The sequence below is a fragment of the Arvicanthis niloticus genome, chromosome 3 (assembly GCF_011762505.2).
Source record: "Arvicanthis niloticus isolate mArvNil1 chromosome 3, mArvNil1.pat.X, whole genome shotgun sequence".
Classification (NCBI taxonomy): Eukaryota; Metazoa; Chordata; class Mammalia; order Rodentia; family Muridae; genus Arvicanthis; species Arvicanthis niloticus.
Window position 1 is genome coordinate 122,854,662 of NC_047660.1, and position 23,796 is coordinate 122,878,457.

A 23,796-nucleotide genomic window follows, 5' to 3' on the forward strand; every position below is an offset into this window, starting at 1 on the left:
GCTTCTTTTTGCAGCAGATGAAAACCATTACAGAAAGCCACAACTGGTCAAAATGTCAATAACAACTTAGCATGAGGTGTTTTGCTCCAATTGATATAATTATGCACAACACAACACCTACACTAAGACTCAGAACATCACAAGAAGGGGTGAACAGACCACAAGAGCCAGAGGACCAGGACACCTTGTAAGAGAGTGTCTCCTATACAGGACAGGGAAGCTACATCCATGAAATCTCAACAATATGGTAGCCTAAAGAATACCTGAACAATGACAGTATCAGTTTGATATGCCAACAAAACTGGGGGAGATCTCACATCTCAACCCCTAGATAAAGAGCTAAAGACAATTAATGACCATGAGCCTCCTAATTGACTATCTAAAACAAAGTAGCCCTATATGCACACAAGCAACACTGAATGGATTCAATGGGAAGCATGCATGTATGGATGCACTTCTTTCTTCATTTCTTTACTCCATGGCAGGACCTCACTATGTAGCTCTGTATGTCATGGAACTTACTCTGTAGACCAGGGTGACCCCAAGCTTTCAGAAATTCACCTGCTTCCCAAGTTCTAGGATTAAAGGCATACAACACTGCACATGGATAGCAGGTTGTATTTATACATTTGAGAGAGAGAGAAACAATAATAAAAAAGTTATAAAAATTGGGTGTGGTATATGTTAGTGTATGTTTATATGCATGTTTCTCTGTGCAGGTGTGTGGAGACCAGAGGTCAGGTATCTTCCACAATCACTTCTTCACTCAATTTATTTGAGACGAGGCATATGGCACCCACCTTTATTTCTAGTGCTCTGGAAGCAGAGGCGGCGAGAACTCTGAGTTTGAGTCTAGCCTGGTCTATATAGAGAGTTCCACAACAGACAAAGCTACATAGTGAGACCCTGTCTCAAACAACAAATGAAGTGAACAGACGCTGGAAAGAGGTCAATGTAATTTATGATAAAATTGACACAGGGTCTCTTCTTGAACCTGAAGTCATATTAACTCGGCCGGCAATCCTCAGTACTGAGGTAACATGTTACTGTAGTGCCTGGCTCTTTGTGTAGGTTCTAAGGAGGTGAACTCAGGTTTTCATGCTTGCTCAGGAAGCACTTTACCACTAAATATCCCCCAACCCCTGAGAGGACACTTTTAATATTTTGAAAAATATACTTGGTAGTATTTTTGAAGTAATTAGGTAAAACTATAAATTCAAATATATATGTTATTATACAAGGTTTTTAGAAGTTAGTGCTATCACTAGTGAATGTTTGAGAAAAATAGCTTTGGGTAAAAAAAAAAAAAATTTCAGCCAGTACTTGATTTAAAACCTTGCTGAATCATACAAACCTTGAGAAAGGAATTAGGATGATATTTTAAATTCTGTTTAAAGTCAGCTTCTGAAAGGGATTATAATATTTAAAAGTAAGGAAACATGGTCCAATGGCTAATGTGCTAAAACAAGGAAGCAAGAGCATCAAGTTGCTGACACAGGCAATAACAGGTCAATCTTGTACTCAGGAAAAGATGTCGAGTAAATGAACCAATAAATTATTCAGAAGAAATTATTTATATATGAAGCATCAGCTAGAAAAGATGATCCATTCTATTACATAATGGAACAAAGATGTAAGAAACGGATACATTAAAGTTCTCCTCACTAAAGAGGTCAGGGAGACTACAAGAACAGCAACAGGTAACAGTATGACAAGAAAGCACAGAGGCATGGTTTTCACAGCCATGCTAATTTAGGGAGCCTGTGCTAGACTGTGCATTGAAACAAAGTGAGAGAGCAAGGGATCTAACAGATGCTTTAGACAGCCAGTGAAGAGTACGTGAGAACTGTGGAAGACTGTAGCTCCAACAGGGACTATAATACAGCTCGAATCCTGAGCCAAGAATGCCATCCACTCTCACTTAATCACGGAACCTAACACTGTCTCAGCAGCAGTTCACTCAGCAAAGACAAAACAAGTGTATTCTTGGTCCCCAGTGGGGAAGTGTAGATTAATATGGGCACAACAGGAACTTCTGGAAATGAAAGGGAACAATCTTTTGTCCCACCCCCCACCCCCCACCCCCACCTAGCAAATAGCACAATGGACAATGAAATGGCCATGAAAATGAAAGCCACATGTAAAGGACATCAGAGAAAAAACACAGGAGCCTTGAGTCAAGCTGCCACACCGGTCCTTGACACTCTCTCTAGGCTCTGGTTTTGATTGTTACTGGGGACTGAAGCCAAGCGCCTCACACTGTCCTCTCTCTAGCTGTTTCCTCGTCTTCTTCCTCTTCTTCCTCCTTCTTTTAGGAGCCAGGTCTCACTATGCCACCAAGGCTGCCTCAGAATCACTAGACACCCCAGTTGGCCTTCAGTGCACAGTCCTGCCTCAGCCTCCTGAGAGTGGGGACTGTAAAAAGTATGTGCCATCTTACTCAGCCCCCAGAGTTTTTAAAACAGGTCTCGCTGTATAGTCCTAGTATACCTGAACCTTGCTATGTAAACTTAGGCTGGCCTCAAACTCAGATCCACTTGTACTTCTGACTGCTGAGATTAAAGGCATGAGCCACCACGCTTGGCTCGCTTGAGATTCTTATATGAGAAAAAAATTTTTCTTTGTAAGTAAAGCCACTGTTATTTCCTCCCCTGACTCTAGCTAGCAGAGCATTAATTTATAAAAGGATATTTGAGTATTACAACTTATGAAATAAAGATCCATGTAATATTAAAACTAATACACTGTTACTTATTCACATAAACAAAACAAATACAAGGAAAATATAGCCTAGCCAAGAGTATTAACCTAAGGTTCACAAATAAACTTCAAGAGGTCTAAAAAAAACCTCTAGGACTTTTTGATCTGGTCTTATGATATTAGGGATCAAAGTCTTTATATATGCTAAGGAAGCATTCTACCATTGAGGTATACTCCCCAAAGAATTTTTTCTAAAAATAACTACATAAGCATATTTTTAGAAAAAAAATCTTCAAATTCTTTTTTTCCCTCCTAGACAGGGTTTCTCTGTGTAGCCCTGGCTGTCCTGGAAATCACCTGTAGACCAGGCTGGACTCAAACTCAGAAATCCACCTGCCACTGCCTCCCAAATGCTGGGACTAAAGGCGTGCACCACCACTGCCCAACTCAAATTCTTAATAAGATCCATTTTGCTTTTATTCCTGTTACAATCAAATAGGTTTCTTCACACTGAATCTTTCAATTAGTTAATATTCAAATTCTGACAGTGTAAATTATAATTTTTTTCTAAAATATGATTAAATTTCATTCATCTTACCTCCTCGTGGTAATTCTGTGTGAAGATAAGCCAGTCCTCTAGTGACAGAATGAGCCAGACGGCAAGAGCTTACCCAATCACTTGTGTGGAGACTCAGATATTTACACAGAGATCCCTGTATAAAGGAAAAAGGATGTCAAAAATTGAAACTAATTTGCTTCAACAAGAAGAGACAAGTTAGACAACCTTCTGAATGGCTTGCCTAGACTAGGATTCCATGAAGATACAATAGTAGTGATAAGGTATTTGTGAAGAGAGGAGAGTATGCTGGCTAGTTTTACGTAACTGACATAGGCTCAATCGTCTGAGAAGAGGGGACGTCAATTGAAGAAATGCCACATATGATCAGGCTATAGGCAAGCTTGTAGGGCATTTTCTTAATTAGTGATTAGAGGCTGGTAGTCTTGGGTTCTATTTAAAAAAAAAAAAAAAAAAAAAAAAAGCAGGATACACACATATACACACCAAAACAAACAATAGCAAAAAAGCCAACTACATTGGCTCCCACCTTTAATCCCAGGCAGAGGCAAACACATCTCTATGAATTTGATGCTAATCTGGTATACACAGTGAGTTCCAGGACAGCAAAAGCTACATACAAAGGCCCTACCTGGAAATGATAACAACACACTCCCCCATCCCTGAAACAAGTAAGCAGGATGAGCAAGCCAGTAAGCAGCACTCCTGTAGTGGCTCTTTCTTGCTCAATTTGCTTTTGGTCACAGTGTTTCATCACAGCAATATTAATCCTAACTAAGATAGGGGGAAAGAAGAAACTTAACTATCAATTTTTTATGTTTCAAATATTAAAATTATGAATGATTATTTCCTTTTAAACACTTTTTTGAACAATAAGATTAACTTAAAAAATTTTTTTACCAAATTTTACAAACAATATTGCTATGATTTATACATAGAACACATGGTTTTTGTTAAGTCAGTCCTCTGTACCTGCAGACTTCGCATTCTAGAGTTCAACCAACTATAGCAAGCGTATTTAGAAATGGGGATGAGTGCTTGCTTAGTAAGTTCAGACCTTGGTTTCTTCTCTAATAAAGTCAAGAAAAAAAAACAAATAAAATCCCAAAGATTATCTTTGCATCTGTATATAACATTATTTGTTATGTCATTGTTCCCTAAATAAACAGTATAACAGTGAATAACTATTAACATGGCATTCTTACTATATAATCAAGAAATGAAGCATTACATGCAAATGCTACATGGAATTTTATATAAGGGACTTGAACTGCTGTCAGCGTGTGTGTGTGTGTGTGTGTGTGTGTGTGTGTGTGTGTGTTTGGTAGATATCCTAGAAGCAACTGCCTGAGGACACTAAGGGATGACTGTATGCATGTACCCGTTCACCTTAAAGTACTCATCCACAAATTACAATGAGTTTCTAATGAGTCAAGGAGCTTACACAAGAATGAATGTCAAACAAAATGCTGCTACATCTGATGAAAAAGTTCTGGCAAAAGAAACAGAAAGAGAAAAGGGAAGGAGGAAGGGTAAGTTAAGGAATAGAGGGTATGATGGAGGAATGGAAAGAGGGAAGAAAAGAGGTGAGAGAAGAGAGATGAATGAAGAGAATTATTAGTGTTTTGTTGTTATTTAAGATAGGGTCTTAAAATAATAGCTCAGGCTGGTCTTAACTTACAATCCCCCTGCCTTAGCTTTTTACAGGGTGATAGGATTACAGGTATGTGTCATGATACCTGGCTGAGTGATGTTTGATTCAAATTCAGGCATAAGATTCTTCTTTCATTGCAGAACACTAATAACAAGTTTACAAACAAGCAACAATGTAATACATGGTGACGATCTGATCAAGGGTCCAATAAACAGCAGGATCTTTTTATAAAGAACTTACATTGGGATAATACTCCATCACAAGCAAATACTCCATGCGCCCGTCTGCAGTGAGCCTCTCATCCCCAACTATAAAGCGAGCGATGTTGTCATGCTCCATCAAAGGCACTCTGTAAATGTTTTTTTCATTTATAAAATTCTGACGGTTTGCAAAAGAAAATACTTTTACAGCAACTGGACGCTCATCCAAGGAACCTTTATATACTGCTCCATAACGGCCCCGTCCAATCAGCTGCAAGTTTGTTTTTAAAAAGGCAAGTCATTAATTTATATTAAAATTGAACAATTAAATTTACTAAAATGAAAACAATACAACAACAACAACAACAAAACCCCTACAATTCCCCATGATATACAACAGCTCTATTCTGCTTTCAATGTATTCATTACCTAGAAGCAGCTAGTATCTGTGTTTGGTGTAACTGAGGAAGCTCCTACCTGACTAATCTTCCAATTGATGAGACCTAAACACTCTGAACAAAATGAAAAGGAAAACCAAGGGAGGCCTAGATAGATTGAAAAATAAGCAAAGCAGTTAGAGTCTAAGGCATCGAGGCACAGAAGAATGAATGCCTTTGTGGTGAGCTACCCATTTCTATGGGTTTTTGCTTGAAAGCTGACTCAAATCAGCTTTGAGTAGTAGAGCTAAAAATGGCACAAAAGGTCTTTTGAACCAGAGGATGTAATCTGTGGCAACTAGAGCTTCTAGAGAGTGAGGGAAGATGCCTCCAAAAGAGAAACCAGACCAGGGAACTCAATGAATACATGAGACAGATTCTAGGTAAATGTACTAACTGAACTGAGAGTTGATCTTCTGCCCAAAAGACATGTTTGTAGTATATGTCTAATCAAGTCAACTGCTTACAAAAAAGAGTAACAAAAAATCACCACACAGGGATGGAGAGATACTCAGTGGTTGAGAGCATACTCATCTTCCAGAGGACCTAAGTGTGGTTCCCAGCACCCACTGCAGGTGGCTTACAGCTGCCTATAACTCCAGTTCCAGGAGACTCAACACCCCTTTCGAGTAGCCACAGGCAGCTGCACTCATATGCATATATCCACATGCAGAAACACACACACAATATTAAAATTAAATTAAATCTTTTTTTGGAAACCAGTACATATTAGAAATTAGCAAGAGTCTGGGGGTTCACAGTATACTACACACATTATCTATAATAGAATATACAAATCTATCTACTCAATGCACAAAGAAACAGAAAAATATAACCAGTTCTCTTTATTTTTTTTTTTTTTGGCTTCTAGGGAATTTTTATTAAAACAGGTTGGTGATTTATCATTATTTTGTTAGTTAGCTTGTTTTTTGAGAATGGGTCTCTGTGTATAGCCCTGCTCTGTAGACCAGGCTGGTCTCAAACTGACAGAGAGTGCCCTGCTTCTGCTTCACAAGTGCTGGGATTAAAGGTGTGTACCACTATCACCTGGCTATCATTTCTTTATGTTTAATATATCATTATTTTATTCTTTTTTAAAATTTTGTTTATTTTGTTTTTTAAAGAAAGTCCTAATATGTAGTTCTGGCTATCCTAAAACTCTCTATGTAGACCAAGCTGGCCGCAAGCTCATAGATCTGTCTGCCTCTGCTTCCTGAGCGTTGGAATCAAAGGTGTGTCACCACGCCCAGTTTTGTACCATTACGTTTACAAAACAAATACATCCCACAAGGCCTTATCAAAACACAGATAAGCAAATGCCTTTAGTTCCAGTGTTTGGAAGGCAGAGGTATGCCTCAAACTCCACTACGAGAAAATATAATTCCTGGGCAAAATTCCATGTTTTAGTTGGTACTTCTCTCAGTGTTGTAAACTATACATCATTTTAGACACACTTAGCCCTTCTGCTTCTCCACTGTTTTTAAGGCAGGGTCTCACTACGTTACCCTGGCTGGCCTGAAGAAACTTTCTTCTGCTTCCTGATTGCTGGAATTACAGGCCTGAAGAAACTCTTTCTTCTGCTTCCTGATTGCTGGAATTACAGGCCTGAAGAAACTCTCTTTTTCTTCTGCTTCCTGACTGCTGGAGTTACAGGTGTGCACCACCAGGCCCAGGAAGCCTTTCTAAATAGCTCGTGAGATGAATGAGTACTAAGTAGGAGAGTAGGTCATGATCAGCACAGCCTTACCTCCAGCAGCTTCAGGTTATCCAGGTCAAGAGAGGGCTCTGCGGCTGCTGCCTCCATCATGTTCATACTGTGAAGACCCTGTTTCCGGTCTCCTGGAAGAATAACAACACTTACCAATACGGAGCTTTCTTAAAATGAAAATGACAACTTCTTAATGTTACAGTTAAGGGGCTGGAGAGACAGCTCAGTGGTCAAGAGCACTAGCTTCTCTTCCAGAGGACCCAGGTTCAATTTCCAGCCTCATGTGGCAGCTCACAACTGTCTCAAACTCTAGTTTTATGGGATCTGATATCCTTACATGGACATAGATCAGGAAAAACACCAATGCATGTGAAATAAAAATAAACTACAGTTAAGAAGAGCTGTAGCAGGGTTAAAACAAATCACTAAAATAGAAATTATTTCCTTAATGAAGATAAATAATGAACAGCATGACACCAGAATTCTGTGAGATAATTCCATAATGACTCAGTTTAAAAGTATAAAATTATAATACTTAATTTTCAAGAAAATGTTAATAGAATTACTAAAATATATGAGTAAGTGCTGATTTCTTAAACAACCACTGTAATTCTAGCTCTAAGAGATTCAATGCCATCTTTTGGCCTCCAAGGAGCACACACACGACACACATGACACACGCAGACACACTAATAAAAATAAATTTTAAAAATTCTTGTAAAAATTGGGAGAAAATGTTTGTTGAAGCTAAAAATGAGAACTACTATAGCAGAGTTGTGTTTGTATACAGATTTTCTAGAGATTTTAAACAGTAAATAATGGGGCTGGCAAGCAGTTCAGCTGGTGAAGCTGCATGCCACCAAACATGATGATCTGAGTTTGGTCCCTAGAACCCACATAGTAGAAGAAAAAAAAAAAAGAACTCCTGCAAGTTATCCTCAGACTTCCATACATGTATGACTGTCTCCCCTTTACACAATAAATAAATAATCAAATAAATAAATGTAAAAAAAAATAAAGAAAATAAATTCTGATTAAATGGCATGTTTACCAAACAATGAGACCAAAAGTAGTATTGTTTTTTACCTGTCAACATTCTGTATCCAAAACATAAGGCGACTATCAAAACAGCTAATACAGAAACTGATGCCAAAGCAATGATTATTGTTTCATCTCTATTAAATGAATGAGGTGGACCTAAAAGAAAAAAGAAAAGTATTTTATTTAATACCAACAAACTAGCTTTTATAAAACTTGTATTAATATATAATCAAATCAGTAATAATCTTGCATAAAAATTAGAGAAAAAATTAATCGATTTGTAATAGTTATAAATGGCATGATTTGGTCACATAGATTATCTTACATAAACTTAAAATACTTGTCAAGTATGGTCCTAATCATTAAAATATCAGCTAGGGGCTGGAAAGATGGCTCACTGATTAGGAGGGTATACTGCTCTCTCAGAGGATCCAAGTCCTGTTCCCAGCATCCACATCACACAGTTCACTACCACCTGTAACTCCAGCTCCTTATGATCTGACATCTTCTCTAGCCTCTGAGGGTATCTGCATTCATACACATACATATGCCACATAGCTGTGGTAGCTTGAATGAGAATGGCACTCATAGGCTCAAGTATTTCACTACTTGGTCCTTGATTGGAAGAACTATTTGGGAAGGGTTAGGAGGTGTAGCCTTGTTGGAGGAAGTGTGTCCCTATGGGGAAGCTTTGAGGTATCAAAAGATTAGAAGCATCCTCCTAGTCTCTTTCTCTGCCTCATGGTTGTAGCTCAAGATGTGAGTTCTCAGCTTCTGCTCCAGCACCATGCCTGCATACTCGTTGCCAAGCTTCCCACCATGATGGTCATAAACTCTACCCTCTGAAACTATAAGCCCCAAATAAACTCTGTATTTAAAAAGGTTGCTTTTGTTACTGAGTCTAATCACAGCAATAGAAAAATAACTAAGACAGCAGCAAAGGCTGACCTTAAACTCATGGCAATCTTCTTGCCTCTGCCTCCTAAATGCTAAGACAACATGTGTACAACACTGAGCCCGGCTTCATATTTGGCTTTAAACCATTCAGTAGGCTTCAACAGGTTGCTTGACTTTTGTGTGTTTCATTTCCTCATCTGTAAAAAGTAGTACTGTGTAGCTCACATGTCTTGTTACAAAGCTTGAGGGGAGTCTAAGTGCTTAGTGAAGCATAAACTTCTATGCAATCAATGATAATTAAGATCATTAGTATTGATATCATTAATATTAATGAAAAGAACATTTCTTTGTGGGCAGCTAAATCTAAATTGAGCCTGAAGCTCAGTCCCTCCACTTATTAATTTGACCTTGAGAAAATGTCTGCATTCATGAACCCATGTTTATTTACTTGTAGAATAGAAACAAATGTTCTAGATTATAAGGCCCGGTATGAACATGTAAACATTTATGTGACAGCTCCATTTATGGGTCAGATCTTATCTATAGCTTATCTATACTTATCTGTATCTCATCTATACCAATGCCCTTAGAATGGATGTCCATAAACTAGGATATACCTAGGAGCAGTAGAAGAACAGGGATGTAGTAATTCTATGAAAAGTAGAAACACAGAAAGAGAGAAAACTGGAAGATACACTTGTCGCCATTTTTAAACATCTATTAAAAAAACCCTAGATCCAAGCAGTGTATATTCAAAACAGTAGTCTTTACAAAATACAAACAATTGCTTATCAGTAAACAGTCTAATGTAGAATTTGCTATAGGTTTCATATGTAGTGTTTGACCCGTGGCAAGGCTACAAGTATCCTTATTAAAACATTCTTTACATTCAGTCAAAATAAAATATACTATATTTTGAAAATTTAAACTTATTATTTTATTTGTTTCTTGATGGTGTTTTTTTTTTTGGGGGGGGGACAGAGGGCCTCACTGTAACAAGCTCTCTTTGTAAACTAGGCTGACTTTGAATTCAGACCCCCCTCCCCCCATCTGAGCCTCACGAGTCCTAGGATTAAAGGTGTACACCATCTTGATTGAGAATTTTAATTGTAGTCAATTAAGATCAAGCAGACTGTACATTTAAATTTTCTCACTCGCCGGGCAGTGGTGGCGCACGCCTTTAATCCCAGCACTTGGGAGGCAGAGGCAGGTGGATTTCTGAGTTCGAGGCCAGCCTGGTCTACAGAGTGAATTCCAGGACAGCCAGGACTACACAGAGAAACCCTGTCTCTAAAAAAACCAAATAAATAAATAAATAAATAAATAAATAAATTTTCTTACTCGTAGTCAAACTAGAATTTTCTATAGCAAATAATAAACCTCAGTGGCAAGTGTTTCTCCAGTGAATTATCTCAAATTCTGCACAACTGAATAATAAAATGTCAACACAGTATTTCTATAGAATACGTTGATGCTGTAAAATATTCTTAAATTATAAGACAATTATCAGACAATAGACTTTAACACATTGATAACTGTAGTTTACAATGCTTTCAACATACAGTACTTTATAGAGGGAAAGACTGTATAGGGAAACTCATCCTTGGCTAGGGACCTAACTCGGTGGCAGAGTGTTTGCCTAGCATTTGCAAGGCCCTCGATCCCTCTCTAGTACACAGAAAAATAAAAAAGCCAATCAACCAACCAACCCCCACCCTCCTCCAAACCTCAACCTACTACAATAGCAAACCCCACCTCAACTTACTACAATAAGAGAGCATGTCAATAACTATTTTTAAAGATTAAAAAGGAGGAAGAAAATAAAAAGTGTTGTTAAGGATATAGAGAAACTAAAAACTTACATACCGCTGATGGGAATACAAACTGGTATAGATGTAGTAAACAGTTTAGTAGGTTCTCAAAGGGTTATTAGAATTTTCATAAAATTTGGTGGTTTGTTCCTAGGCATATACACAAAGAACTGGAAATAGGCATTCAAACACACACTTCCACAGAATCACTGTGTGCAATAACTACAAAGAGAAATGCAAATGTTCATACACTTATAAATCAGTAAACACAATGTGACACACCTACAAAGATGATATGCTAAAGGGCTCATATTTTATGATTTCATTCATATGAAATATCCAGATCAGACAAATCCATAGAGACAAAAAGCAGGTTAGGAGTTGCTAGGCATGGGAAAAGAGGGAGAAGGGAGTTATTTTTTACTAGATAGAGAATTTCCCTTGTGGGGTGATGAAAATGTTTTGGAACTACATGGAAATAATGGTTGCACAATATCGTTAAACAATTGAATAGTGTATTTTTAACCTAGATCACTCTGTTGTAAGAGTGTTCCTCAATAAAATAACTTAAGAATTTGTTGAACTCAAAAAGGAAACATTTCAACACAGATTAAATAACTTGTGGTTTTAAAATTCTCTCTCTCTCTCTCTCTCTCTCTCTCTCTCTCTCTCTCTCTCTCACACATACACACACATACACACACATACACACACATACACACACACACACACACACACACACGAAAAGTGCCTTCAGATTATCTTTTCTTATTCAGATTATCAAACCCTGGGCTGGTAAGGCTAAGTAAGGTGATTGTCATCAAGCCTGATGATCTGAGTTCGATCCCCAGGACTCATGATAGAAAGAACCAATTCCCAAAATATATCCTCTGATCTCTACATATGTACCAAGGCACAGTACCCCATCCCCATCCCACATCTGCATACACAGACACACCAAAAAAAAAAAAAAAAAAAAAAAAAAAAAAAACCAAACAAAACTAATACAGTACACCTCCCTGTCTATGGGGACATATTCATTACAGGAAGGTTAGTGGATGCCTCTGATAGTACTAATCCAAATTGCTTCTAATTTGTGGGTTCCACATTTGTGTATATAAGAAACTATAAGCTAAAAATACTTGAAAGAAACCCAGAAAATTTCAAAAACAAAACTTCAGTTTGACATGCACTGACCACTACAATGGATCCACATGAAGGAAGTGATGTTTCGGATGCCCAGATTTCTCTCTCAAGGTCTTACATGTGTAACACATAGCTAGAATATGATGATTTGTTCATACTGCATGTGTACAGACTTTGTTTTTGATCTTTATTTTCTAAGCAATATGGGAATAAGAACTATTTATATAGCATTTAAATTGTATTATCATTATAAGCAATCTAAAGATGATTTTTACAAAAAAAATAAAGGTAATTTGGATATTGGAAAGGTATGCGTGGATTGTATGTAAATACTGTGCCATTTCATGCTTCAGGGCATTTGCTGGATATACTATAGAATATATTGGGTTTTTTTCTTATACCTTTGATAAAGTTTAACTTATAAATTAGGCAGAGGCATAACAAGAGTTCAACAGTAAGTAATAACAAAATAACTTACAAGGACAGATAGTAATAAAATAATCATTTGGGACCATTACTGAATAAATAAAATGAAATGACAATGGCACCTGTGATACCACAACCGTCAACCTGACAACTAAGACGGCTATTAAGCACCTACAAGGCGAGATTCTACTGCTGTGGCAAACACCACAGCTAAGGCAACACTTATGAAAGAAGCATTTAATTGAGGCCTTGCTTACAATTTCAGAAGGTTAGTCCATCATCAGCATGGCAGCAAACAAGCAGGCAAGGTGCTGGAGTGGTAGCTGACACCTTTACATTCTGATCCACAGGCAGCCAAAGAGAGAGACTGGGCCTGATGTAGGCTCTTGAAACCTCAAAGCCCCAGTGACACCTCCTCCAACAAGGTCACACATCCTAATCTTTCCACTTGTGGGGACCAAGCATTCAAATATATGACCCTAAGAGAGCCATTCTCACTCAAACCAGCATGCCATACAAATATGCTTAGAACAACAGTTACTATCTCACATGAAATGGGGTCAAATGGTGTTAGATTGAAGAGCATTACTCTGAACTGTGCACACTTAAAAACTTATAAATTGCTCATTTCTAGATTTTACTATCTAGATGACTGTAAATCATTGAACAGTCATCTGTTCGATGATTAAAGTCACTTGCTGCTCTTACAGAGGACTCAGGTTTAGCACCCACATGAGTCACAGCCAGCTGTCTATAACTCAGTTCTGGAAAATCAAATGTCCTCTTCTGGCTTCTGAGGGCCCTAGGCGTGCATGTGGCACACACACATACATGCAAGCAAAACATTCCTACACATAAAATAATAAATAACTACCAGTAAATAATGTTCAGATTTTATTTTGTTATATTCAAAATAAAACAAAAAGGTGGCAGATGAAAAACAGGACAAAAAGAAGAAACACTGAGGTAGCAAGAGTAGTGATATTTAAGACAGATGATTAAAGAGACAGAAATAGCAAAGAACAAAAGACCACGGTGAATGCTTGTTTAAAATACTTTCTTCATGTTAGATTTAGCATTCTAATAGGTAGTGGGTGTCAATTTCCTTCCATAATTTAAATTAGGATTCTTTAGTTCCCCCTTCATTGTTACCTTTAACAGGCTTTATTATTGTTATCATTACCATAATTATTATTATTTTATTATTGTTATGATGGTTGTTGTACTATGTAGTTCTAACTGCCCTGGAGCTCACTGTGTAGACCAGGCTGGCCTCAGACTCACAGACATCCACCTGCCTCCAGCTTGGGTGCTAGAATTAAAGATGTGTGCTACCACACCTCATAGATTTAAATTTTTAGAGCAGTTTTAGGGTTATAAAAAATTATCCAGAAAGTTCCAAATTTCCATAAACTTACTCTTTACTTCTTCTGTAACTTTCTCCTGTTAGATCTCCATGAGAGGAAGGCAGTGGTGAATACCTTTAACCCCAGACTTAAGAGATTAAAGCAGTAGTATCAGGGTTTCAAAGCCAGTTTTCCTACACGTAAGTTTAAGGCCCACTGGGGCTACACCGGACTCTGCCTCAAAATCTTTTTAGAAAGAAAGCGATGTTTCATTCTTCTCTTGTATTCCCAGTCTTTCACAATGCTAAGTAAACTCTGTAACGAAACTCTACAACCCCAGGACCCAGCATGATTTCTTTTTATGATTCATGTAGTTATAAATTGTAGGTGCCCCCCCAACACTTTATAATGTCTTTTGAAGTATTAAAAGCATGTAACCTTTTTTTTTTTTTTTTCCCATGAAACTCAGGCAGAGTCAAACGGGAAAAGCGGGATTTGAACCAGGAGGGAGAAAGCAAAGGGAACGGGCTCAGCTTGAGCCCTCTGCTACCTTAGCCGCTGCGCCACCGCTGGCTTGCTAAGCATGTAACCTTTAAGTACAATCTATTTTCTTCTTTTGAAGCCTGTTTCTCTGGCATCATATCTAAAAAAGTGCTGTCAAAATCAGTCATAAAGATTAACCCCATTTGTATACCATACATGTAGACATGCTTAAGAATTCACTGTAATGAGGCTGGAGATATACTAAGTAATAGAGTATGGGAGATGATGACTATGCATACCCACTAAAATAGAAAATATCTTATTTTCAAGACACATAAACGTCTCTAGGAACAGAGAATAGCTCAGTATAGCAACTGTGTAACATATGAGAGGGACCACTACCTGGGAGGTTGGGGGAATTCCTTTCCTGTTGCTGGTGGTTCTAAACATTACATATTTTTTTCCACAGAGTAAAAGGTATTTAAATATATAACTTAAAATGGAAAAATACGAGCTTTAATTCATTAACTTAAAATAGGGAGGGTGAAAAAAGTATTAAGGGACTTTTAAACATGTTAAAAATCATACACATGGTATTTAAATGTCTCAAATTAGGAACATTCCAGGTTATGTCATATAGTCTAAAAACTTGACATCACTGAAAACCTGCCAGGAAAAATATTGTAATATGTGTAATCATATGTGTGTAACATAAAAAAAAAAGCTTTGACTGGAAAACGCATTTTTATTTCTTTAAAGTAATTCTTTTTTAAAAGATTTTTGTTTTATTTTTAATTATGTGTATGTATGCATATCTGTGAGTGGGTATGTGCATGTGAGTGCAGGTACTCCCAAAGGCCAGGAGAGAGAGAGAAAGAGAGAAGAACACAGGCAAACACATGTCCATACAGGCTCTTAAATCATCTCTCCAGCCATTAAAATAATTCTTTTTATGTCATATGTTATATATACCATACCTGAAATTTCTTATTCCTTTGCCCTAATATACCCTCTTTTTTCGTCTCTTTTAGTTTCCTCAGTTAAATATTCAGCCAAACATAAACAATGCTAAGTATGCCTATGTGCAATGGCTGGGCTTTCACAGGCAAATACTTCCTGAGTACAGAACAGACAGGGACCCGTGGTCTGCCTCATTGGAGCCTGGGATGTTTCTGTTTACATATCCTGGAGCCAGGCGGGGGCTACTAGTGGAGGCAGGCTGTCTGCTTCCTTACTACACTCAGCTTTTGTGTGGGACTGTGTCAAAGAAAGAACAACATTGTTACATGTGCAGCAACCAGCAGGGAGAGGTTTAAATAAAACACAGCAGTGGTTATGTCCTCTGCTTAATCTTTAACCACTCTGAACAGAGAAGCAAATTAGGCCTTAGATTTTTTTCTTCAAGGAATGCATTTTTCATAAAAGTAAAGTAGTACAATTTAAACATCAAAGCAATTAATGTAAGAAGAGCTTAATGAATTTCTAAGACAATAATTAAGACTGCTAAAATATTTCCATACTATATCACATAGCTTAGTATTTTCAACAAATTTTTATATGGAATGAATAATGCTGACATAACTAATATGCTTGGAATAGCACATATACAGACAGTAACCACAATCAGATTCAACACAATGTTTATATTTAGTATTTTTTAAAAATTGAGTAGGGGAAGAAGACTTTACATTTCTTTTTACTTTTCAACAAAATTTTAACACTGAATATTTAAGGCCAATTTTAATTTAACTTATCTGGTTAAACATCCTGACCTAGCTCTTAAGATTACACAAACAAAAATAACAATAAGCAAAGACAAGCCATGGCATGCTAACTGTCAAGACATGTATGTTATGTTTGATTTACAGAAGAACATCAGAAAAATGAAAACACACACACACACACACACACACACACACACACACGCACACACGCACGAAGAGGATAAAGTTAAAACAAAAGAGAAAAGGGTCATAAGGAAGTAGCAAAACAAAAACAGAAAAACATCTAATATTTGTCTTAACTTTTGGCTTCCTTATTTGTAGTTTAAAAATTTTTTTAAAAATGTATTTTGTGTCAGAGTGTATGCCTGACTGTATGATTGTGCACCAACTTCACACAGGAGCCCACAGAGGTCAGAGAGGGTGTTAGATCTTCTGGAACAAGAGTTATAGGTGGTTGTGAGCTACCATATGGGTGCTGGAAACTGAACCCTGATCTGAAGAGCAATTATATTTTGGTGCTCTCAATTGATGAACCATCTCTCCTTTTACTGGTCCTCCCCTCCTTTCCCCCCTCCCCAAGCCAGGGTTTCTCTATGCAGCTTTGGCTGTCCTGGAACTCACTATGTAGACAAAGTGGCCTCGAACTCACAAAAATCCACCTATGGTCTTTACTTTTTAAAATTATCTTATTTCTTGCTTTTCAGTTACTCAGTTATAATCCCCCCCCACACACACACACACCCCACGTTTTTAACTTTAAAATCTGAAATGGGGAGATGGCTCAGCAGTTAACAGCACCAACTGATCTTCCAAAGGTTATGAGTTCAATTCCCAGCACATGACCAAATCAATGGGCTGGAGAGATGGCTCAGTGCTTAAGAGCACTAACTACTCTTCCAGAGGTCAGTCATGAGTTCAATTCCCAGCAAACACATAGTGGCTCACAACCATCTGTAATGGGATCTGATGCCCTTTTCTGGTGTATTTGAAGACAGCTACAGTGTACTCATATAAATGAAATAAATAAATCTTTAAAACCTGAAATGAAGATAGTCTTGCCTTGCTTGTTCTTTGACTATCTGGGTTTATTGTCTTACTTGTTCTTTGACTATTTGCATCTATTGTATTGCTAGTCCCTCAACCTAGAACTGACCTTAATACTTGCATGTAATCAAAATGGTATAAAAGCAAAAGGGAGGAGGGGGGATGGGATAGACGGTTCTAGGAAGGGGAAATGGAGAAAGGGGATGACATCTGAAATGTAAATAAATTAAATATCCAATAAAAAAAAACCTATGTAACAGGAACATAAATTTATGATTTCATTTATATGGATGAGGTTCTAGAGGTCAGACTCATAAGATTACAAAGTGTGAGTGCAATCACCAAGGATTTGGAGGAACCAAGTAACGAGGAATTGTTAAATAAGTACAGTTAAATAATTCTGCAAAATCAAAGAGACTTTTGGAGACTATGTGACAGTATGAACACACTTACAAATGCTAAGCTTTGCACTTTATAATGAAGCCAGAGAGATGGCTCAGAGGTTAGAGCTCACAGTTTTTAGAAAAGAACTTATTTTTAAAATACTGATTGTATAAATATAAATAAAAATAAAATTGAGTAATACAAATTTCAGTATTTATAAACTACTGATACTGTTAGCATTTCTTAACATTATAATTATCTAGAATGTTAGATCCTGAAATGTTTTACTCAAAATACTTCTTAAATTTATGACTCTTAATTTCTGAATATATACTTACACAAAAATTTCGAGCTATTCAGTAGAGTCTTCTTAACATTTCTAGTTCTCAACAATGCACATATGCACACACACACAACCACATACACGTGCATATGTATCTGTATTTTTTCAGAATTTCCTTATGTGTGTAGGATATAGAAACAAATAAAAATATATGGCCACATCCTCTTCTGAAGTACTTAATATTCCCTTGAAGCTTATCTTGTATTTAATCTGAATATACTTTAAACTCTCTCTAAAACTTCAAACAATTTCTTTATACTATTGTGGCAAAGTAAGTTAACCTGATCTCTACTGATGTACATTTGGTTATTTCTGTTTTGCTGTAACAATGCTGCAACGAGTAACTTAGTTTCTAATCATTTCAATTCACAGCATTTACACTAAGGTGATAGCTTAAGGTGACAATTTTTGTTGTCAACTCTCCTATATCTGGAATTAACTAGAACTCAAGCAGCTGTGCACAGCTGTGAGGGATTTTCTTGATTGGATTTTTTGAGGTGGGAAGGTCCACCCTAAATCTGGGCTATACTTCTGGTGCTAGTCCACTTAAAAGGACACAGAAGAAGAAAGCTTTTTAAAGCTTTTGGCCTATTTGCCCTCATTGCCACTGGCAAGTTCATCTATCCTGTTGTTGAGAAATTACTTTGCTGGGATTAGAACTTATTTCTTTGGGATTCCAATACAGACTAAAGACTAGCAGCTCTCTAGGAATTCTCTGGAACTCTAGCACCTGGTAGACTTTGCTGAGACATCCAGATCTTGTGGACTGAACAACTACTGAATTCTTTGCTCTTCTGCCAGGAGACATTCATTGAAGGACTACTCAGACCAGAGCCTGTAAACCATTCTAATAAATCCCCAGACTAATTCAGCAAAGAACCAATTCTCAGAAATAGAACTCTTGAGTTTAAGGTTTATTCTCTGGGTTTTTCTTTTCACTGTGTGGATTAAAGAAAGAATAATGTACAATGTATTACAACATTTTCAAAAAATTGTTAATCATGAAGCACATTAATGAATTGGAACCATCACAGAATGAATAATAATAATCATACTCTAGGAAATATCGTGATGATCTAAATTATTTGTTCCTCAGAACCTATAATCACATGGACTGTATTCCTATGACATTATTAAATAATTTTTTAATACTTGAAAGCCATTTCAGTATCATGTTGCACAGCTAATCATTTCTCATTTAATAGCATGAAATAATTTTTAAATGAGCAACAAAACTTATTTTAGAAAATATAACTGCTTAATGTCTTGGGTGCTTAGACTTTCAAATATTTAGGCAGCCGAATTAGCTCAAGCTAGTGTAATATATATTAGGTAGAACATTTAAGAGGGCTGATTTACAAGTTACATAAAGAAAAAGAGAATTTTTTTTTCAAATATTTGAAGCTGTTTCTTCTGGGAAGGGTACTGACTTAGAATCATACACATGAGGTGAAGTAGGGAGCTGGGACAATGGGAAGTCCATGACAGTATCCTAAGGATGCTTTTTTTTTTTTTTTTTTTTTTTTTTTGGTTTTTCGAGACAGGGTTTCTCTGTGTAGTCCTGGCTGTCCTGGAACTCACTCTGTAGACCAGGCTGGCCTCGAACTCAGAAATCCGCCTGCCTCTGCCTCCCAAGTGCTGGGATTAAAGGCGTGCGCCACCACCACCCGGCCTAAGGATGCTTGTATATATAATTAGAAAGACTTATCACTAAAGTCCAAGTCTAATGGACACACAAATGTTCATGAAAGAAGGCACCAGCAAAGGAAGGACAGGAAGCTGAGCGACAGCAGCATGGCGGGATGGGGGTTGGGAGCATATGATACTGAAATAATAATTCAGGTGCCCTCCTGGCGCACTAAGGTTGGAGTGCAAAAATCCTGTGTCTTTCTGCAAATCCTGCAGAACACCTGTCTTGTAGATGACACTAAGGGGTCCACATATCTCTGGGAGAACTTTTCTTGTTCTTGTCTATCAAATGTATCAGCAGAGGTCTGTGTTGATTCACCTACCTTATAAGTACAAAAAGGTTGTACAGAAAACATTTGTCAGATATAAAGTATAGCAAGAATAGTTTTAGAATATGCTGGCTTCTTGGGTATGATAGCGTGATTTTATGTGGTCTACTTTCTGTATCCATACATTAACTTTCTGGGTGGTCTTGTTCTATGATGAGGCTTTGGAAGTAACTCCTGAGAGCTCTAGCTAAATGTTGTCTCTATTCCAATGGTCTTCCAAGTGTGGTGGGTCACTGGAAGACCATCACCACTCCCTAGGAGATTCTTAGAGATGCAAATCAGAAAACTCAGTGGAGTTGGCAGTTTGTTTTTAAATTGCTCCAAAAGATTCAGATTATGTTAATGTTAGAGAACTTCTGTGGCCTGAGTGTGGTTTCTCACCTCCAAACTTCATAGTAAGATTTAGTCTCTACAACCAAGCATGGTGCACATGTCTTTAATCCCAGTACTTGGGAGGCAGAAGCAGATAGATCACTTGAAGTTTGAGGCCAGCCTGGTCTACACAGAAAGCCCCAGGCTAGCCAGTGGTGGTAGTGGACGCCCTTAGTCCCAGCACTCAAGTGGGAAAGGAATGGGGAATTTCAGAGTTCAAGGACAGGCTGGTATATAGAGGGAGCTCCAGAACAACCAAGTTGAGGCAGTGAAGGAAATATTCAAAATCAGAAAGTGAAAATGTATTTGAAGAAGGGGGTCATGTTCCAGCCCCAGAAAGCAGCAGAACTTGAAGGCTTTGGTCACATTGTTCAGGCTTTAGAGTCAAGGACTAAACAAAGGTTATGGAATATTCCTCCACAACTAAGGAAAGCCACTGAGGCCAAGTGTGTATCAGAGGTGTCCCTGCATGGAGGCCAAGCGAGGCCACTTGGTGAAGCTGTGAAGGTAAAAGCCTGGATTGCTTTGGAGACCTCAAGATGTTGGAGATGCCAGAGCCCTGGGATACCTGCTAAGGAAAGCTAACATAAAATGAAACCAGCCAAGAGGAAGAAAGGTTCTGCAGTTAACAAAGCTGAAACAAGAGCTGAAGAGCATTTTGACATCAGACATGGAGATAGAGTGTGGATTTTGCCCGGCTGGTTTTCAGTCTTGTTTTTGGTCCAGTATTTCCTCAGTAGGCTCCCTCTCTTTCCTCTTAGAATGGTAATGTACACCCTGTGCCACTGTACGTTGGAATATCTGATCTGCTTTTTCATTTTGATTTTACAGGGGTTACACGTAAGAGATTGCCCTCAGTCTCTGAAGAGATTTTGAACTTTTAAACAGTGCTGATACTATGATAACTATGGGGACTTTGAAGTTGAAAACAATGAATTTTGCATTATGATATGGCTACAAACCTATGGGGTCCAGGGAGTGGAATGTGTAGCTAGACTTATTTTTGTGGGTTCTTCTTTCTTCCACCCTTTCAACTGCCTAACAGTAGACAGAAGGGGAAAGGGCTACATTATCGTTAGACTACTTCCTGCTGATTAAGGGCATCAAGTTCCTTGGGGCAAGTTTGATCTTTGCCATCAGGATATCTAATTTCTTCTTGTTTCTTCTTTGCACACAACTACTTAACAAACTGCAACCAATCAACAACAACCCCCCACTAGCATTTATATACCCTCTGAAGAGTCCCTAGAATTTCAAATGTCACACACTCACAGAAACTGTATACAGCAGGCAAAATCATTCTAAAGCACAAGGCAAATCATAGTCAGCTGCTGTGGACAATCCGAAGCAGCCCATATCCCACACCTGGGATTAAAACAAAAATATATTCTTATAATATTTCTGTGTTTTTAAAGAAACCAAAATTCTCACTACAAGAATGTCAAGAAATCCCATCATAGATGGTTTTAAACAGACATTTGGTTGCTGGGAATTGAACTCAGACCTTCCAGAAGAACAGCCATGTTCTTAATTGCTGGGACATCTCTTCAGCCCCATTTCTAGTCAATTCAAAATAATTATTTTTCTAAAATGTGCACATATTTTTTGTTCTTTCTTCTTTTAATAAGTATAAAAATGTGTCTTGTTTTGGATCTTAAATTAACAAGCAGCCTGAGCCATCCTTATTTCCCATTTTCTATTTAATGCTCTTAGAGAAACACTAAAAACTGAAGTCATAGTCTACTTGTGGCCCCATTCCAGTACTGGCTTTCTGACTGTAAGCTTTCTTTCCTGGCTTGGTGTGAGATTAAGACATTTGCTGCCAGATGCTAGAAATTATAATTTCTAATCATAACAACACAGAATAAAATTTTAATGTTATTTCCTAAACTTGGGTTTAGATGCAATTCAATCTTGTTTCTCATTGTTTGGCTCAACTTCAAAGTAATGAATAATGTAAGTGGAAAAAAAAAAGAATTCTACATTTATATCCTGACATTCAAAAAGAACTGCCAAAGTTCAATAGAATGAATTAGGTTTAATTAATGAATTAATATATATGAACAGTTTTCTGCATACTTCTCTATGATTTAATTCTCTTGTTTATATAGTTAGGGAGGCTAATTATAGCAATTCCAGATATCTTATCAAGAAAATGTTCTAATAATACATTTCTAAAAAACCTAATAATTATATACTTCTTTCAAATTGTGAATTTATAAATACATAAAAATTTCTTAAAAGTATAACAAGATAAATAAATACTATAGATATAAATTCAATCACTTAAAACTGGTTTTCTTTTTAAACTTATATGCATGTCTGATGTGTCTATCTGTGTATGTAAGTGCAAGTGGCCATGGAGGCATTGCTCTCCTGGAGCTAAAGCTACAGGCAGCTGTCACTCGACTTACATGAAGCTGGGAACACAGTCTGAGTCCTCTGGGAAAGCAGAATGTGCTCTCAACCACTGAGCCACCTCTCCAGCCCCACAGACTGATTTTCTTCCTAAGCAGAGTAAAGCCTACGACTGTAAGATACCTCAAAATAATACAATTTACCTTTCTAAATGACAAGACTTTTGGTTTCCAATGCTGCATGGACTGTACTGATGAATATTTATTCTTTCTTTCTTGCCTTTTGTTTGTTTGTTTGTTTGTTTGGGTTTTTTTTGAGACGAAGTTTATCTAAGTAGCCCTGGCTGTTCTAAAACTTGCTATAATAGACCATGCTGGCTTCAAACTCACAGAGATCTGCTTGCCTCTGCCTCTCGAGTGCTGAGATTAAAGGTATGTGCCACTACGCCCATCCTGATGAATTATTTTCTCTTGTCTAATTAAGAGAAAAATCTCAATTTGGTAGTAATTTACCACCTCTCAAAACATTTGCTAATTTTTTTTATATTTTTAACACAGAAAGTGCCAACTTCAACCTTTAAATCAACAATATCTAGCTAGTTAATATATTTTATGTGTAGGGGTATACAGCTGTTTTATTTATTTTTAAATAAACTTTAAAGTTACCTTTCTAATATTTTCTTTTCATTCACAACAATGATAAGCATTTAAAATATATATAGGTGACTGGAAAGAGGGCTCTATGAGTAAGAAAACTTGCTACTCTTGGAGAGAACCTGGGTTCAGTTCCCAGTACCCATATGGTAGCTCATAACCATTCATAACCCCAGTCCCAGGAGATCAAATAGGCATGTGATACACATACATGCATACAGGCAAGACATTCATATGCATAAAATAAAAGTATAAATATATATAAAACTTTTAATTAATTAGATGATTGTAAGAAAATATTAAATAATATAAAAATAGAATTCTTAGGGGTATACAGTTACAGTGAAAATCATTTTAGGAAATGATTATTTAAAAAAAAAAAATCTATTCCCTAACCCAGCCCATAACAAAATATACATGGGTACATTGTTTATATACTGATGAAACATATCTCAGAGTCAGAACACCCAGATT

General features: G+C 37.2%; 1 protein-coding gene across 2 annotated transcripts in view; it reads right to left on the reverse strand.

The window, feature by feature from the left end:
* Positions 1-23,796, reverse strand: part of Bmpr2 (bone morphogenetic protein receptor type 2) — a 100,543-nt gene that overhangs the window by 24,350 nt on the left and 52,397 nt on the right. For both annotated transcript variants that reach the window (XM_034498977.2, XM_034498978.2), the window contains exons 4-7: positions 8,363-8,473; positions 7,316-7,407; positions 5,172-5,402; positions 3,299-3,413 (exon numbers count right to left, since the gene is read on the reverse strand). In XM_034498977.2, the coding sequence (XP_034354868.1) occupies positions 3,299-3,413; positions 5,172-5,402; positions 7,316-7,407; positions 8,363-8,473 (549 nt within the window). The remainder of the gene's footprint in view (positions 1-3,298; positions 3,414-5,171; positions 5,403-7,315; positions 7,408-8,362; positions 8,474-23,796) is intronic.